The sequence below is a fragment of the Pediculus humanus genome, genomic scaffold, assembly GCF_000006295.1.
Source record: "Pediculus humanus corporis 1103172107895 genomic scaffold, whole genome shotgun sequence".
Lineage (NCBI taxonomy): Eukaryota > Metazoa > Arthropoda > Insecta > Psocodea > Pediculidae > Pediculus > Pediculus humanus.
In genome coordinates this window covers 130,655-149,869 of record NW_002987470.1, presented here as the reverse complement: position 1 = coordinate 149,869, position 19,215 = coordinate 130,655, and the positions used below count along the sequence as shown (strand labels likewise).

The 19,215-nt window shown below is 23.2% G+C and overlaps 2 protein-coding genes across 2 annotated transcripts in view; one reads left to right on the top strand and one right to left on the bottom strand.

Annotated features, from left to right (window-relative positions):
- Positions 1–951, top strand: part of Phum_PHUM396890 (DNA-damage inducible protein ddi1, putative) — a gene marked incomplete at both ends in the record, with an annotated part of 3,157 nt that extends 2,206 nt beyond the window's left edge. Inside the window, 2 exons of the mRNA XM_002428626.1 lie at positions 407–617; positions 780–951. Of these exons, the coding sequence (XP_002428671.1) occupies positions 407–617; positions 780–951 (383 nt within the window). The remainder of the gene's footprint in view (positions 1–406; positions 618–779) is intronic.
- Positions 952–15,007: 14,056 nt separating this feature from the next.
- Positions 15,008–16,387, bottom strand: Phum_PHUM396880 (twist, putative; the record flags this gene model as incomplete). The annotated part of the gene is made up of 2 exons (XM_002428625.1): positions 15,008–15,150; positions 15,232–16,387. 2 exons carry the CDS (start codon positions 16,385–16,387, stop codon positions 15,008–15,010), a joined length of 1,299 nt encoding a protein of 432 aa, XP_002428670.1.
- Between the last annotated feature and the right edge of the window lie 2,828 nt (positions 16,388–19,215).

The window sequence follows — 19,215 nt, the reverse complement described above, 5'->3', positions numbered from 1 at the left end:
TTTTTTTTATTTTTTATAAAATTAATTCGTTTGAAATTATTATTTTTTTTTTTTTTGAATGGATTATTATTACTTACTTACTTGTCTTACGTTTTTTAACCCAGGTAATAAACCTCTCTATAATAAATAATTGTGATTTGATTATTGTATATATATATATAAACGTTGGAGTCTAACTTAAAATGTATATTTAATATTAAATTTTTTATATCCATGTCATCATAACATTACTATTATTATTATTACTACTTATTTCCCCTTTTTCAAAATGACTGTAACAAAAAAAAAAAGTAAGTGGTGAGTATGAGACATGGTAATGAAGATAATTTTCAATAAATTATTATTATTATTAATTATAATTAGTTGTTAATCGTATAATTCATTGTTTTTGTTCAGTGTTCAATAGATTTAAAAGGAAACGTACTTCGAATAGGAACAACGGGAACGGAAACGCCATTTTTAGCCGAAAGTGAATTACCCGAATACGCTCGTCTTAGTTGTAATAGCGTAGAGGAAGCCGTGCGTCAAAGCATAAGAGAAATTGAAGATGAAGCTTTACAAAAAGCTCTCGTCGACAGTACAAAAGGAAATAAAAACAGAGGAGATGGTGATCGTGAGTAGTTGCTATATTATAACGGTACGAATCGATATGGATATGATAACATTATCATTATTATTACAGGATTAAGGGATTACACTTCCGGTAGTGGTAATAGTAGTAATAGTGGCAGTAGTAGTAGTCAAGGCACAACAATTTCCGGTACGAATTTAAACGAAAGGGGTTTGAATTGTTTGGAAGTTGGACCAACGGATAATTTCACGGAAAGCGACGTTAAAGAAATTGAAAAAATGGGATTCGGACGTGAACAAGTTTTTTCAGAGCTGAGAAGATTTCACGGTGATAAAACAAAAGCAATGGCCGCTTTATTTGCCAAATCGTTGAAATTTTAAATAACTCACAAAACACAAGATTACCTCAAGATGAAGAATATTAATATTAAAATTTCGATTAAAATGAGGGGGTAATATTTGTAATTACTTAAAATTTAAGAAAGAAGGGGGAGGGGGAGAAAGAAAAAGGTGAAACGTTAAATTAGAAGAATATTTGTAAAATGTGAGTTTATTCACCTTCATTTTTTTTTTTGAATTAAATACTAATTGTTTTTCGAACAATAGATAGATGTACAAATTTTTTTTCTATTTTTAAATTAAAATTTTCTATTTTTTCTTCAATAACATTTAATTATTATTATTATTAATATATTAATTTACAGTTTTTATAAAAGTGATTGGATTACTATTATTATTAGTATTACCATTCAATGAAAAAATGAAGATTATCTTTTTTTTTTTTTTTTTATAAGAAAACTGCTCAAAAAATAGACGAAAAAAAAGTTTTAATATTAATATGGTGCACTTAAATAATAATAATAATATTTGTATATTTAAAAAAAATATAAAATAAAAAATTTTTTTGCTATTTTTTAATTTAATTTTTTTTATTATTATTCGTTATTTGATGGTGGTGATGGCAGTTTAAAAATTGGAAAATTTAAATTAAAAGAAAATCCGTTTTAATTGGAAAATTTTAACTTTGTAGAAAAATACATAAAATTGATTATGTATTAAAGAGTGGAGATATTAATTTATTAAAATTAAATAATAATGAGAGAGTTAAAATAAAATAGAAAAGGTTTAATTGTTTACGTTAATTTAATGCCAATAACCTTGTTCTTATTTCTTTTTAGTCATATTCATGACAAAGGCTTTAAAACTAATTAATAAATTTATTTTTAGTTAGTTTTGATTTTAGTTTCTATTGGAATGTAATAATTGGTTTTAAATAATTTTTTTTTTTTTCTTAAAGTGATAAATTTAAGTCCAACGAACTCTGAACAAAAAAAAAAAAAACGACAGTTTGAATTGCTTGGATCATTCTTATGATCACATATATTCGTGACGTAATAAGTCATGTGACCCACGCTACCGCCATCGCTGTTTGCATACACGAAGTGAAAGCTTTGTAAATTGTGATTCTTGTTTTTTATTCCAAATAATACTTGTATCATTTATAGAAATATTAATTAAAATGTCAGAAAGTGCAGTTGAAAATCAAGCCAATAATGTCACAGATGCCTCTCACACGGTAAATGCTTATTTTCAATTATTTATTGTTAAAAAAATTTTAGGACGTGAAACTTGCATATGAAAGGAGGATTATTTTTTTTTGTTTTATATTTTTCATTGTTATCCGCGTAATTAAAACGTTTTAAATTTCAATTATAAGAAATGAAGTGTTTCGAAATTTTCAATTATGTGTTTTGTGCCATGTAGAATCGGAAAATTTTCGTTTATTTTATAATCGGTGAAATCACTAGTGTAAAGTGGTGACCTTCAAGCACAAGCCAATAGCCAACGCCGAGCCTATCCGCCATTTTTATTTATATAAGTAAATTCCCGCCAAAAGATTTTCTATGAAAACTTTTTCAAATTTAAAAAACTAATTTAATATTTGATTAGAAATAATTTTTTTTTTTTGTTGAAAATTGTCATCATCATTTTTATAAGTAAAATCATACAGTTGCCGTCGTAAAAGTACTTTACAAACCGGTTCTCATTGTATTATAATTTCCTTTTTAATCCCTAATTTATTAAAACTGAGTAGGTTATAAGAATGTAAATTGTAAAAACAATTTTAAAATCACAGAGAATCAATTTAAAAAAAAAAAAAACAAAAAAAAAAATTTATTTTTAATATTATCAGGTAGTATTTATTTATATATATATAATTTATTTATATAATGTTTTCAATTGAACAGGAGGAAAATGATAAAAAAGATAATAAACCTGCTCGAAAAAGCAAAGCAAGGCTTTCTCTTGCCGAAAGAGCTGCCAAAGAAAGTCAGGAAATATTAAAAGTAAGTAATAATGATTGATTGTAATTTTATTGCATCACATTGAGAAATGTATATATATTAATTAAAATTTAATGTGTGTAATTATTTTTTTTGTGTGTGTTAGAGTATGGGTGTTAAAGATAGCGGAGATGAAACTGGAAGGAGAAGAACTAGATCATCTACGAAACCACCAGTTGAACTTGCACCATCTCCACCTAAACGAGAACGTAAGACTCCAGCTGCCAAAACAGAGAAAAAAGAAACCCCTGGAAAAGGTTAAAAATAATTTTTAATTAATTAAAATGTTAAAAAAAAAGTAAGTAACTGTTAGTAGACAAAAAGTAAATTTTATAATTTTAATTAAAGGTGGTGCCAGAGGAAAGGGTAGAGGTAGAAAAGGTTCAAAAAAAGACGAGGATGAAGAGGAAGAAAATAATAAAGATCATTCAATGGAGGAAAAAGAAGAGACGAAAGAAGTAGAAACTAATGATGATAATAACAAAGTAGTTGTTAATAAAGGAAAACAAGGAGAGGAAGAGGAGGAAAAAATGGACGTTGAAGAAACGACGACGACGACAACAACAACAACAACTCAGGGAGAAAAAACAGAAGAAAACGGACAATTAGAAAATGAAACCAAAACCGAGGAGTCATCATCTAAATCAACATCTAAAAAAGAAGAAGAAAAAGATAAAGATAAAAAGGAAAAAGAAGAAGAAAAAGTAAAAGAAAAAGAAGAAAAAGAAAAGGAAAAAGTAGACAAAGTAGAAACAACAACAACAACAACAAAGGTAGAAACAAAAACGGTAGAAAAAGAAAAAAAAGACGGAGAAAAAGAAAAAGAAGGAGAAGAAGAAAAAGAAAAAGAAGATAAAAAAACGACAACCAAAGAAACCACCGCATCCGAACCTCCTTCATCAGGAGTCGAATCAAGTCAGGCGGAAACGGCAGCATCGTCAGAATCCGAACCTGCACAGGTACCCCCATCGGATGCCGATAAAAAAACCAATGAATAAGTTTATTTATTTATATACAAAAACAAACAAACAAAAATAATAATAATAATAATAATGATAAAAACAAGACAAAAAAACGGAAAATAATGATAATAATAATGTTAATAATAATAATAATAATAATAAGAAATTGGTTAACGTTCACACGAGTCAATGAACATATACTTTAATTCTTTCTTTTCTTATAACTTGACATATAAAAAGAAAAAAAAAAACAATGTCGTGGTTTTTCTTTAACCTTTTTACTGTGGTTTTTTCTCTTTTTTTTTTTTTTTTTCATTTAATCTCCGATTATGTTCTCTCTCTCTCTCTCTCTCTTATTCTCTTTTCTAATAACGAATTATTACGATTTATTATCATCATCATCTTAATTTTCACCTTTTCTTACACGACGACGATGATAATATCAAACATATTGATAAAATATCATTCTGGGAGAGGTGGGGAGGGGGGCTGGGGGAAATTAATTAAATATATTTGGTATCATTAAATGGTGACGAAAAAAGAAAATAATAATAATAATAATATGTGTGTTTTACTACCTACACTTTTTGTGAAGGTACCAAAAAAACAAATATATATCAGTGCAAATATATATATATATAAATAATATAATTTAGTTTTAGATAGAATTATTGTTTGAAAAAAGATAGTAGTATCTAATTAAGAGAAAGAGAGAGAGAGAGATAGAGAGATTGTGAGAATTATATTAATTAAAATTGTAGTTTGTAATATTAAATAAAAATGAGAAGAATATGAAAAAAAAAGTGTGTTTGTTGTACGACACACACATTTCAAAAAAAATTATTATTTTATTTTTTTAATTTTTTCGACGATGATGATGATGATTATTTAAATAAATAAATAATAATAATAATAATAATGAGAAAAAGCAGCTGTAAATGTATATACATATAAAAAATAAATGGGATAAAAAATCACAACAAAAAAGGAAAAAACATTCTAATTTAATTTCCATCAGCAAATTTATTTTATTATTATTATTATTTATTTTTTTCGGCTTTGAATTTATGTATCGAATCGTGAACAACAGACACGTGGGCAACAATAATTATTATTATTATTATTAATACGGTATCCGTGTCATCGATTTTATCGATTGATTTTAAACGTGTACAACTTGTTTATTTTACTCACGGTTCCGTTTTACAAAATTAATTAACAACTGTTTTAAAATTAATTGTCACGTGACAAATCCGTCAGATTCAAAAGTATATATAAATTTTTAACCGAAAGCGGGGGGGCGGGGTGCGGGGACGGGGGAATTAATAATAATAATAATGATAATGATAAAATTGCAAATAGAAAAATTATTATGATTTTTTTTCTTTTTTTTTTCTCCCCCAATTATTAATTTATTATTATTAATTTTTTTTTTTTTTCATTTTGTGTCAAGTTCCTCGTAACGTTTTGTGACTTAAATAAATAAATAAATAAATAATTTTTATTTATTTATTTATATGATCTCCATGTAATAATAATAATAATAATTAATATAAATTAAATAATTATTTAATTTATTTTTTTTTTTTTTTTGGTCATATAACGTTACGATTTTGATTTTATTAAAAAAAGTCATTTTGTTTGATTTATTATTATTATTTTCTTCGATTTAATACTATTATTATTATTATCATCTTTGATTTAATATTTATTATTATTATTATTATTTTCTTTATTTCTTTTCAAGTTATCTGTAATGATTTAAATTTTATTTATTCATTCATTATTTAATAATAATAATAATAATAATAATTGTATACATTATAATAGTAAAGGTAAGAAGAAGAAGAAGAATATCATAAAAAAAATTTAATAAGTTTATCATAAATAATAATAATAATAATAATAAGAAATTTATTTTTATAACAAGTAGTAATATTTTTCTTTAAAAAAAAATAATAATTTTTTTTATATAATAGTTTGTTCTGTATTTAAAAGTTGAAAATAAATAATAATGATAATAATGTGAAGTGGTGTACAATGTTACTGAAATACTTAAAAAAAAAAAAAAAAAAAAACTAATTAATTGTATTTATTGTGTATTATGAGCGTTTGCAATCATTTCTATATTAAAAAAGAAAACGTGATTATAGTAATTTGTACGCTAGGTATGATGTAAATATAATATCATTTAAAAAAAATAAATAAATAAATAAATTGTAGTCTCTTATTCACTCTTAAACATTATTATTATTATTATAAAAAAATTATGTTTTTATAATAATTAATTAATAATAATAATATTAAATCATGAATTAAAAATGTGCGCATATATATAGCAGCCCCCTTGTTAATCATCCGGTTCGTTTTTATAACAATAGATGGCATTACTGTGTTATAAAAATATGTAACGTATTTTTTTAAATTTAAAAAAGTGTTCTAATGTTCTTTTATTCGAATTAATTAATGAAAAAAGGAATTTTTAACGGTTTTTTTTACAAGTAAAAAAAAGTTTTATCATCATTGATTTTTACTTGTAGTATAAGATACATATAAATAAATATATAAATATAGAGATAATATAAAATTTGATATCATTTTTTAAATTTAAGAAAAATATTTGGTAAAGTATGAAAGAAAGTAGTATATTTCGTCTAAGATGCCATATTTATTTAAATTATTATTATTATTATTATTTTTATCATTATTAATATTTAGAAAATTTTATTTTATTTTTCTTCTTTTAAAATTTAGATAAATTTATTTTAATTTTTTAGTCATAAATTATGTTATTACATTTAAAAAAAAAAAAAAAAAAACTTGATATAAATTTTTTCTAATGACTAAATACTTAGATGATTAAAAATGGAGAAAAAGAAAAGTAGATTTTTTGTAAATAATTTTTTTTTTTTAAACTGAAAATTGATTAGGGAGGGAAAGTTTTTTTTTTTTTTTTTTTTTTTTTTTAAATATAAAAATAAAAATCAAGTGTACAAATAAAAATTAATTAATTAAATATGCGAAATGAATGTGTATCGTGTGAAAATTAAATAAATTTTTTGTAATTTCTTACATTTTTTTTCTACTCGAATATACAAAATTATTGTGAATAACATAAATAATATTAATTAATGAACATCTTACTTAATAAAGAGTGAAAGAAAAAAAAAAAAAGAAAAAATTTTTACCTGAATTTATTAATTAATTAAATAAAAATCGAATTTCGCATTTTTGTAATTTATTATAATTTTTAATAAATTAATATAAACATAATTCATAAAAAAAAAAAATTATTTAATTTTTTTTCCCCTTTTATTTGATGCAAAAAAAAAATCCTCATCGAAAAACAATAAAGACGCGAACCGTTTATTTGTTTGAATTAACGGATGTCGAAAGAGAAATGATTTGATTGGTCGATAGAAAATTTTACATTTCAAAACTGCCAACTTAAATTTTTTTGCTATGAATAAATTAATCATGGGAATGTAATTAGTGCGAAAAATCCGTATGCGTCATAAAAAATAATCCCACGATATTTATTTATTAACATATGCTTTTAGTTTCATGAGAATTTTTTTTTTTTTTTTTATTTAGGGGGGGACCACGATAAAGACTTAAATAATTTAATATAATTAATGAAATGTAAAAAAAAAAAATGAAATTTAAATACAATTGTTTATTACTTGGGTGGTCTTACAACTGATGGGTCAGTAAAATTAAAAAAAAAAAATGGTTCGTTCATCCCTTGTCATCCAACGCCCTTGAATTTTTTTTTTTTTACATTTTTAAAAGGGGATGTTTTTCTTATTTGCTTTTATTATTACTTCAGGTACTTTAACAAAAAAATTTTTTTTTTCACAGAAAAAGAAAATACGAGTTTAAATTTTAAATAATAATTAAACGAAAACAAAAAAAAAAAAAAAATGGATAATTTATCGTTTTTACAAAACACGATTTAATTTTATTATTAATTTTTAAGGGGATGAAATTTTTTTTAAAAGAACATCTGTAAAAATAAATGACTTTAAGAAAATAAAAACAATAGAAAGAAAAAAAATTTCATCGCCATTGAAATTTAAGAAAGTAAAAAAAAAAACATTTAACAAATCGATTTGTCTTTCTTTATTTTCTTTTTACTACAATCATCATCATCATCATCATCATTGTTGTTTTAAGGTTCGAAAAAAAAAAAAAAAAATCAATCATTTTAGACATTTTTAAAAAATTTTAAATGAAAAACGAACTGAAAAAAAAAATAAAAGAAAATAATAAAAGAAAATGTTGACTACTTAAAAACAATTTAAATGATTAATGGTTACAACGGTTTTTTTTTTTGTTAAATTCAAAATGGCGTCCGTTCGTTTTTTTTTTAAATAGATTTACAAATTGGAGAAAAAAAAGTGAATTTTCATTCGTTCTCCAATTAAATAAATGTATTTTTCTAAAAAAAAAAACGACAGGTAAAATGTTTTTGTGTGTACAGGTGAGAAAAATTATTTAAACCAATGAAATGAATTCGTATAAAGGTAAATAACAAAATGGCGATTTTTAAGTAGGCGGTGTTTAATACGATTTAAAAATTTTTTTTTTATTAAAAAATTATTCAATTCGAATGATATATATAATCAATCGTTATTTGATACCTTTTTTACCTTTGATACCTTTTACGTAATAATAATAATAATAATAATAATAATTGAAGTATAAATTTATTAAAATTTTGTCTTTGTTGTTGTATAAAAAAATTAACTGGAAAAAATTTGTTTTTTTTTTTTTCATTCTTTCTTTCTTTTTCCTTTTTTTTTTTTTTTTTTTATTCCAAATGTAAAAGTTGTAAAAAAAAGAAAAAAAAAATAATTAATTTTAGTCTAGTCATTAAAAAAAAAACAAGTCGTAAAAAAAGAAGAAGAAGAAAAAAAAAATTTTTTTTTTTGACATTATTATTTGATTTATTTTTATTTTTTATTATTTGCTGCCGTTTTTTTTTTTTTTTTTTTTTACATTGACAATAAATTTTTTCTTTTTTTTCTTCTTCTTTTTACGTTTTAAAAAATATTTAAAAATTTTATTTTTTTCTTATATATATTAAATAATTTATTTGTATTCAATTCAAAAACAATACAAATCGATGGAAATTAGAATTTTTCCCCCCTACAGAAAACTAAAAAAAAACAAATTTTCCAACATTTTCCAACATTTTTCAACGTACCTAACACAATACAACAACAAAATATTAAAATAATAACAAAATTAACGTGGCTGTAAAACGAAAACATTATTTTTCTATTTCCACGACGATGAAAAATTAAAAAACCTACGTAATCAATTTTAAAACGAATTTATTTATTTTTTTTAAATAATAATTTCCCTTAAATATTTAATTATAAAAAAAAAATGGGGGGTAAAAAAAACGTGTAGAGCAGTAGCAGACGATGTTAAGATGATAAATAATAATAATAATGATAAAAATCCGTCGTGGTATATTAAATTAAATTTTTTTTTTCACGTCGGTTTCAACCTGTAGGGGGGAAATCGTATAATTTTTAAATTTAAGGGATGATATAACAACAGATGTTGGTAAAAAAATATTATTAATATTATAAATTATTTTAATAATAATAATAATAATAATGATAAGAAGAAGAAAAGAAAAGAAAAGAGAAAAGATGAAAGGGAAAAAAAGTAAAAAAATTATTTAATATATAGTAACAACAATGGCTTCTTTGTTAATAATTTTTTTTTTTAAATAAAAAATTATAATAAACGGTCTTTATTAAATAAAAATGATAAATAAAAAAAATGTCGATGTCAAAAATGACAAGAAAATTAATTTAAAAAATTTTGTAAAACAACAAAGTTAACAAAAAAAAAAAAAAAAGATGGAAACGTCATCATCATCATATTTGACATTTTTTTGGCTTAAATAATAATAAATGCAAACTCATTATTTGATTTTTTGCTTTTAAAAATTGAAAAATTTACTAAAAAAAAACGTTTTCCCTTCTCTCTCTCTCTCTCTCTCCCCCTCTCTTCCTTTCCCTCTCTCTCTTTAATCCCGCGTATCATTAAAACCATAATAATAATAAAAAATATTTCATAAGATAATAGATAAACCGTTTTTTTCAAATATTAAATACGGACGCCATTTTGTTTTTGTCGTCGTTCCCTTTTTTCGAACAAAAACTAATAATTTATTAAACGGTTGCCTTTTTTTTTTTTTTTTTAATGAATTCAACTTTGACCTTTTCTCTTGTAATTTTCTCTTCCGTTTCTGCCCTTCTTTTTTTCACCTCATTTATTTAAAAAAAAAAATTCTTTTTTCGACAAGGCGCCGGATGTTATAAAAAGGTACAACACAGGTATCGATTTAATTTCCCCTCCTCCTATCGGACGCCATTTTGTTTTTCCCCCCCCCCGCCTTAATAACGAAATTAAATCATTTTATTTTTATTCACGATTTAAAACCCTAAAAAATATTAAATTTTTTATTTTTTATACGTCATGACAAAAAAACAATTATATAAGTAGAAGACGCAAAAAAAAAAAAAATGGCGCCGGTTCGTCGGGTTTTAAATTAAAAAAAAGATGCGACGATATTTCGCCATATTTGTATTTTTTCCCTCGTTTTTGAGATTTATTATTATTATTATTATTATGTAATTTTAACAATTGAAAAAATATCCGGTGCTTTTATATACTTTTAAATAAAATATATATATATAATAAATAATGGCAGCTGCAGGAAGTTGTTGTCGTTGTTGTTGTTGTTGTTGTTGTGTGGATACTTTTAAAAATTTTTTGCCAGACGTTTGTATGTTTGTTTGTCTCATTTTTTTTTTTCCGAAACGGATTTACCTTAATTTAAAAAAAAATTAAAATTATTTTCCCGTTTATAAATAAATAAATAAATAAAAAGTTTTTACTTTTTGATCCATGACATTGTGTTTTTCACTGACAACGTGGTTACAACAAAATTGATTGACGTGGCAGTAAAATTTTGACACGAAAAAATAATGAAATGAATTAAATATACGTTTACGAGTGACGGTTTTTTAGAAAAAGAGAGAGAGAGGGAAAATTTGGGAATTTAAATTTTTAAAAAAAAAAAAAAATCTCATTTAAAAAATTTTTTTTTATAAAGAATGAACCGCAGAAAGATGGATGGATTAGGATGAAATCACGAAGAGAAATAAAATAAAATAAAATAAAAAATGGAAGGTGAAGGAGGAGGAGGAACCATTTTTATGTCACAGGAAGCTGTTTATTATGAATGGCATTATTAGGGAGAAAAAATGGGTAGTATGGGACAAGGTGATCATCATCATCATCATCATCAGACTTTTTAAAAATAGATATTATATAAAAATTTACACGCCATTTTAATATTTGTGAAACATTTTTTATCTTTTTCTATTTCCCCCCTTCCCTACCTTCCTCTCTCTCTCTATCTTTCTTTCTCTTTCATATTTATCTTAATTTGGTTTTAATTAACTTTTTTCTTTTTTTTTTTTAAACCTGAAAACCTTTTCTGACGACAAAATCCGTCATTTTATATTAGACAAAATGGGCGTATGAAGGTTTCAATTTTATTTTTTTCATTTATATATCTTTATGTTTTTTGTCTTTTATTTTACTTTTTCATACAAAACATTTTATTGAGATGGAAAAAAAAAGAAATTTGCCGACGAATCCTCCCATCACCATCGCAAAAAAAAACAAATTAAAATCACATTTTTTTTTTTTACATCCATTTTGTAAAAATTCGTTAAAATTTTCTTTTTTCTTTTTTTTTTTAAATTATTTTAAAAAGATTACGTTTGTAATGTAAATTAATTATAAAAAAAAATTCTTTTTACGTTTAAATATTACCTTTTATCGTTAATAGATAACAATACGTAATTAAAATTCAATTTTATAAAAATTCGTTAAAATTATTTCATACGTGTTTTCAATAAATTATTTTAAAAAGATTACGTTTGTAATGTAAAATATCTATTAAAAAAATTCTTTTTAACGTGCAAATATTACCTTTCATCGTTAAAAGATAACAATACGTAATTAAAATTCGTACTATAGCACCGTCAAATTAATTTAATCGGGTGAGGCAGGACAGGGGTTGGAAAAATAAACAAAAAAAAATTTTCCACCGCCTTTTACTATCGATCGATATGCGTCGTTTCGAAAACAAAAACAATTTAAACGTATATCGATAGAAAAATTAAGGAAAAAGAGTTTTTGTTGTTTGTTTTTTTTTTCCCCCGCTTTTAATTTCAGGAAGTCCTTTTTTTTTAAATATTTTATTAATAAAAATAATAATAATAATAATAATAATAATAATAATAATAATAATAATAATTTTTTAAACTTATTACATCCGTGAAAAAGAAAAAATAAGGAAAGAAAAAACAAAAATTTTGCCTTCAAAGAGAGTCTCATATGATTGGTTTGATTATTCATTTTCGTTTGACTGACATATTTATAACAGATTTCCTTTTAATTTTTGTTTTTCAATACCGACCAAATGCTTGTTTATATAATTCTCTATTTTTTTTTTTTTTTCACTTTAAAATAAATTCAAAAACGTCATTCATTTTTACTACCCCCCCCCACACATATATATATATATATAAATTTTTAAATCCAAAATGAAAAAAAAAAAAAGTTTTAAACATTTCATAATATTAAAATCGTCCATTGCCAGCTAGAAATAAATTTAAATGTGAATAAAATAAAATTTAATTAACGTAATAAATATTACAGGGAATCAAAAAAAAAAAAAAAAATTATGTTAAAAAAAAAAAACTAATTTAAAAATTTTTTTTTTACTTCTCCCCCCCCTCTCTCTCTCTACCTTTTGATATTTTTGACAGTTTTCTCTTTTTTTCGGTTAAAAATTTCGACAGTTTTCTCTCATTTTTTTTTTTTTTTTTTATTTGGCAGTATTTTCTTTCTTCTTCTTTTCTTCTGTCAAAATGTTTCGTTGTTGCTAAACGATTAAAAAAAAAAAATTCATCGATCGAATACATAAATTGTTTAAATAAGGTTTTTTTTTTGTTTAAATAAAAAGTCAAAAAAGTTTAAAAAAAAAAAAAACAGAAACAAGGATTGGGTAGAAGATGAACATAACAACATGAAAACATTGACATTTATATAAATAAATAAGAAAATTAATTCTGGTTATTGTCAATTATTATTATTATTATTATTATGTTTAATAAATAAATAAATAAATTTAAAAAAAAAAAGAAACCAAAAGGGGGTAAAATTATAAAATATTATTTACGTTTTCTTTTTTTTTTTTTCTTAAAAATTTATACGATTAAAAACGCATTAAAAAAAATGGAAGCTATACACGTTTATATTATTATTATTATTACTGTTATTATTATTATTATTAATGAAATAAACATTAACGTCTAACAAACATACAATTTTTTATTATTATTTTTTTTTGAAACATTTGTTCAGGTTTTAAACTTAAAGGGTTATAAGATTCACAAACACACACACAAAAAAAAAGGTTTTTAGGGGGGAGGGGAGAGGAGGGGGGGGAAACGAACGTAAAATATACAAAAAAAAAAACCTTTTTTTTTTATTACGATATAAAAATTTAAAAATTGAAAAAAAAAAAAATTTCATCGTGAATTTATTTATCGTTTTAGCAAAAAAAAAAAAAAATTTTTTTTACACGCTCACGTTATTATTATTATTATTTAAATATTTTTATTTCTACTGCTTTTAAAAAAATAATTTTTTTTACTTTAATGTTTATTTAATAATTTTTTTTTTTTTAAAGACCCCATGCGAGGAAACAAAAAAAAAAAAAAAAATTTAATGTAACGTGAGAATTGAGGAAGGGTTCCCTTTCGGGTTCCCCAATAATTCCCCCCTCCATTGGCATCACACAAAAAAATTTTTTGGCTTCGCTTTGACAACAAACACATACAAACAAACAAACAGAAAAATTAACTCACGTATTTTAAAAAAAAAAAAAGGAACGTAGAAGAAAAAAGGTTTTCATTTAAGGTTAAATAAATTGTCCTCGACCTTAATCTCCTTTTTCCAAACTTACGCGTCATCGTACGTTTTTTAAATTTCCCGCTTTTTTTTCCCCGTTTGTTTACTCCTTTTGATACCTATGCGCTATGACGTCATCAACCGGGAATTAATACAATTGTAATACGTTAATGGGTAATAAATAAAATGGCGACGATTCCGTTTATTCGTTATTTACAAAAACCGTTAAAATTTAAATTCGTTAAATTAAAAATGTCGGAATCTTTTTTTTTTTTTTTTTTTAAAATCTTTTCAAGTGCGTGCGATTGCGTGCTAAGATGTTATTTCCGGTACTTCGATAATATCGTTGTTTCCTATTACCTCACCCCTCTCCCTCCATTCTTTTATTCAAAATTTTTCGTCATCCGTAATAATTCTCGCGTTTTGATTTCCGTCGGGAATATCCGCTTCCGTTTTTTTTTTTTTTTTTTTTTTTTTTTTTAACATCAAATTCTAGAAATTTCCATTTTTTATTTCAAATAAATAATAATTTAAGAATCTTTACGTAATGTTTTTTTTAAATAATAATAATAATAATTTCTTAATAGAGCATTAAATCTCCCCCTTTCTCCCCTTCCCCCCGCGTTTAATTTTTATTTATTATTTCGTAATAAATTAAAAGTAATAAATAATCGACCGGTAAGAGGAAAAACGTGGAAATGGGGGGGGGGGAGGGGGCGGAAAGAAAAATAAAGATTTCGGTCAAAAAAAAACCGTAAAAAACCCAAAATTTCGAAAATTTTTTTTTTTTTTTTTTTACACATTTCGACGTAAACGGGAAAATTTATTTGTTTTATTTTGTCTTTCTCTTATTTTGTCGCCACTCTGGAAAGAATCCAAAATTTTTTTTTACAAACACGCGCGATCGCAGCGCACTCACACGCTCAAAACTGGAATTTAAAAAAATTAATAAATTAAAGATTCTGGAAGGATATAGGACAAAAAAAAAAAAATAATGATGATGATATTTTGAAGGAAATAATTATACAAATTCTAGTAATGATAATAATAATATTGATAATAATAATAATTATAATTATAATAAAAAAATAAATATATATATGTGTGTGTATTTTATTTAGGTGACGAATAGGAATGTCCTCCTCCCCAATCTCCATCCATTCTCCAGACGCTAAATGCGTAACTAAGCCTTTCGTGTGCAACATAACTACAGCCCCCCAAATTATTATTACCAACTTTACTACTATAATTATTTTCTGTAAAAATAAAAAAAAAACCGTTAATTAATAAAATCCAAATCCAAAAAAAAATTCACGAAAAACAAAATAATAACGAACCGTTCGATGAATCTTCACCTTCGGAAACTCCAGAATTTCCATAATTAAGTACCTGATAAAGGAAATCTATGTACCTGGATGCTAATTTTAACGTTTGAATTTTTGATAATTTATCCGATGGCAAAGTCGGTATTATTTTTCTCAAACTCGTAAAAGCTTCGTTTAAACTTTGAGTTCTTTGACGTTCTCGAACGTTCGCCATGACTCTTTGATTTTGTAATTCTTCGTAACTTTGCGGTACTTTTCGCCTCGGTTTACCGTTATTTATTTTTCTACTGCTTCCGTTCGTCTCGCTATTATTATTATTATTATTATTTTGTTGTCCTCTAACTCTTTTCGTCGTTTCAAATTTAAATTTCGGATAATCGTCAGATATTTTCGAATCCGTAAAACATCGTTTTTTCTTTTTGTTTTTTATTAAATTATTATTACTATTATTACTATCATTATTATCATTATCATCATCATCACAATTATTAATCGGATTATTATTATCGTAATTAAACCTTAATTTTTCATCATTATTTTCCATTTTCCGATTATCCCCGTAGAAATCATCGTATTTCGACGAAGCGTATAATAATATATTCGAATCGTTCGATTGTAACGGTTTCGGTGATTTTTTTATTATTACGTCACTTCCTGTATTATCGGGTAGGTGGCGTGATGATTGCGACGTTGCCGATGATACCGATAATTTATAATAACTCTTATTACAATCGTTTTCGACGGCGGACGTTGATGACGTCGACGACGTCGATGATAATGATGATTCTGCCGTCGTAGTATTTGACGTATCGGTTATTATATTTTCACATTTTGTTATTATTATTTTATCATTTTCGACATATTTTGAATCGAATGTTTTCACGACGACATTTTCATCGTGTGATTTACCGATTATTTGATTAATATTATCGTAATTGATTTCCGTTATGTGTCCTCCTCCTCCTCCTCCCGGATTTGTTTCCTGTTTTTTTATTTGATAATTTTGATACATGTTTATCGGTGGAATGAATTTTGTTTCGTATTCCGTATTATCTAAAGGTGTCGCGGATTCGTGAAATTCGTTATAAACGTTAACCAATAACGGTTTTTTATCGGAATGTTCTATTTCACCGTAATAATCCGACATTTTACATTGTCCCGTATACATATTTAAATCTATCGGTTTTACATCTAAATCTCTTGTTTCCATTATTATTATTATTATTATTTTAAAATCACTTGATCTGTAAATAAAAAAAAAAAAATAATAAAAAGAAAAATTACGTGCGAATTATTTTCTGTGAAAAAATGTCAATTTTCACGGATATTATGCCGTAAAGGGGGCGTATGTGTTAAAACCCTACATTATTATTATTATTATTACTATTATTAACTCCCTTTATCGAATTTTAAGCTCCTTTTTTTTTAAATAAAAACTAAAATATAAACATAAATCATTTTTTTAATTTAATAAGTTCAAAAAGATTTATTTTTACCCTTAAAGTTAAAAATAAAAAAAATAAAAAAATGTCGAAAGCCCTAAAAAAAATATTTAAAATAAAATAAAATTAATAAATTAAAATAATTAATAATTTTTGTTAATTATCCCGCAATACATAAATCATTAAATAATATACATATATTTATTAATTAAAATTTTATTAATCGCGATCGATTTAATTTAAAAAAAAAATTTTTTTACGTAAATAATAATAATAATATTTTTTATACGATTTATATTTAAACGAAAAATTTACCCATAAATTACCGTTAAATTATTATTATTATTAATAAATTTTTTATTAACACGCGAGTGAAAATAAATAAATAAAACTTACAAAATTTTATTTTTTTTTAAGAATTAAATAAAAAAAAAGTAACCTTAATAACAATAATAATATATTTATGTATATATCCAATAATACTGACACATAATTCACAAAAGAAAAAAAAAATTTTTTTATAACGGTCATAAATCCGTTTTGATGAAAACTGAAGAACTGAAAATCCGTCAAACTCAGACAGGATGAATGTTAAAAAAAAAAAAAATTTATTTTTTTTTTTTTTTTTTTTTTTTTAAATTCAAAAGTAAAACCGTCTATGTGACATTTAAAACAAAAATTTTAAATAAATTATTTAACGAAATAAAATTTAAACATTGACGAAATATATATATTTTTTAAAAATGAAAAATCAAAAAGAAAAAAAACCGTTAAAATAGTAATAGGAATAATAACAAAACACCTCTTCGTGCAATTTTACGATGACGTCATACACTTTGAATTTACTCCCGTTCGAAAATTGTCGCAAAATTGCAAAAATCCATTGTTTACCTTTTACCTTTTTACTTTCAACGTATGAAATTACGCGGATTGTTTCGTTAACGTTTTTTTTTTTAATAGTTTTAATCGTTTTTAATCGTTTTTTACGAAAAATTAATCGTATTGTAATTAAAAATATCGTTATTTAAGTTATTTTTAATATAATTACACGAGAAAAATATAATATTGATATAATTAAACGCTTAATAATGATAATGATGATGATTCGTAATGTTTTAAATCGCGAGTGCATTATGGCGTGTTATATAATTTCAATTATTAAAGGATTTAATTGTTTTAGATTTAAAAAAGAATTATATATTAAAGGAAGGATTAAAGAAGGTTAAAATTTTTTTTATATAAATAATAATAATAAAATAAAATCTACACTACTACTAATACCAACATCTGGTTAGTTAAACATGAAGAATTTTTTCATTTTGTATTTATTTCTTTTTGTTGTTGTAGAATAGAATATGAAGAAGAGATAGAATAAGAAATAAAGAAATCAAAGGACCGCCTTCACCGACTCCTCCTCCTGTTAAATTTATGGGATTTTCTTATAATATATAAAAAAAAAAAAAAACAGGTGCTCATTTACCCCTCGTAAAAATATTAGGGTGTTGTAATAATTATTAAATATTGAAAAATATATTCAAAATGATTTTTAACTGCAATTATAATTTAATTATTTTAATTATATGAAATTATTAAACGTTTTTCATTTGTCAATAAAAATATATCAATATCATCTTGTTTTATAATATGGAAACAGCCATTTAATTAATGACAGTCATTTAATTAAATTATTTTAAATTTGTTTAATTTTCCCTTATTAAATACTTTTAATTTATTAAATTATTTATAATTTTTTCTTTTCGTTATTAATATCGAAAAATTATTATTATTAAATTAAATATTATGCTTATTAAATTTATAACGAATTATATTAAAAGTAAATAATATTATTAATAAAAAAAAAAAATTAAAATTGTATTTTATTAATATTGATCAAAAAAATATTTTTCTCATTTAGTGTAATAATTTTATTATTATTTACTTTAAATAATTTAAAATATTATTTATTTATTAATTTTATTTATTATTAATTTATCATTATTTAGCAGAAGTCATTTAAAAAAAAAAAAAAAAAAATTTGAATCGACAAAAATAATTTCGATTAAAAAATTTTTTTTTTTTTTTTTTTCATTCGTATTATTTGCAGTTAAAATTTAATTAAATAAATAAATTATAATTACTTACCTTATTAAATAATTATTTGAATTTAAAAAAAAAAAAAACGACACGAATAATTTTAAATTGAAAAAAAAAAAAAAAAATTCAATCCGTCATCGCGAAAAACTTTTGATCGAATGATTATAATTTTCATACTTGATAAGTTGGCTGCACTTAAAATTCCGCGCCAATTTTTTGTTTACGTTAAAAATGGCGGATCAAAATGGTGGACACCTATATATATATATACTTGTATCCCTCATAATGAATACAGGAAATAAATTTTTGAAATAAAGTGTTCGAGTTAATAAATAATTTAATATTTAAATAAATAAATAAATAATTTTTTTTTTTTTTTAATTAAATGATAATTTTAAACATGGTAAAAAAAATATATATTTTTTATATTGACAAAAACAATGTACAAAATCAACTGTAA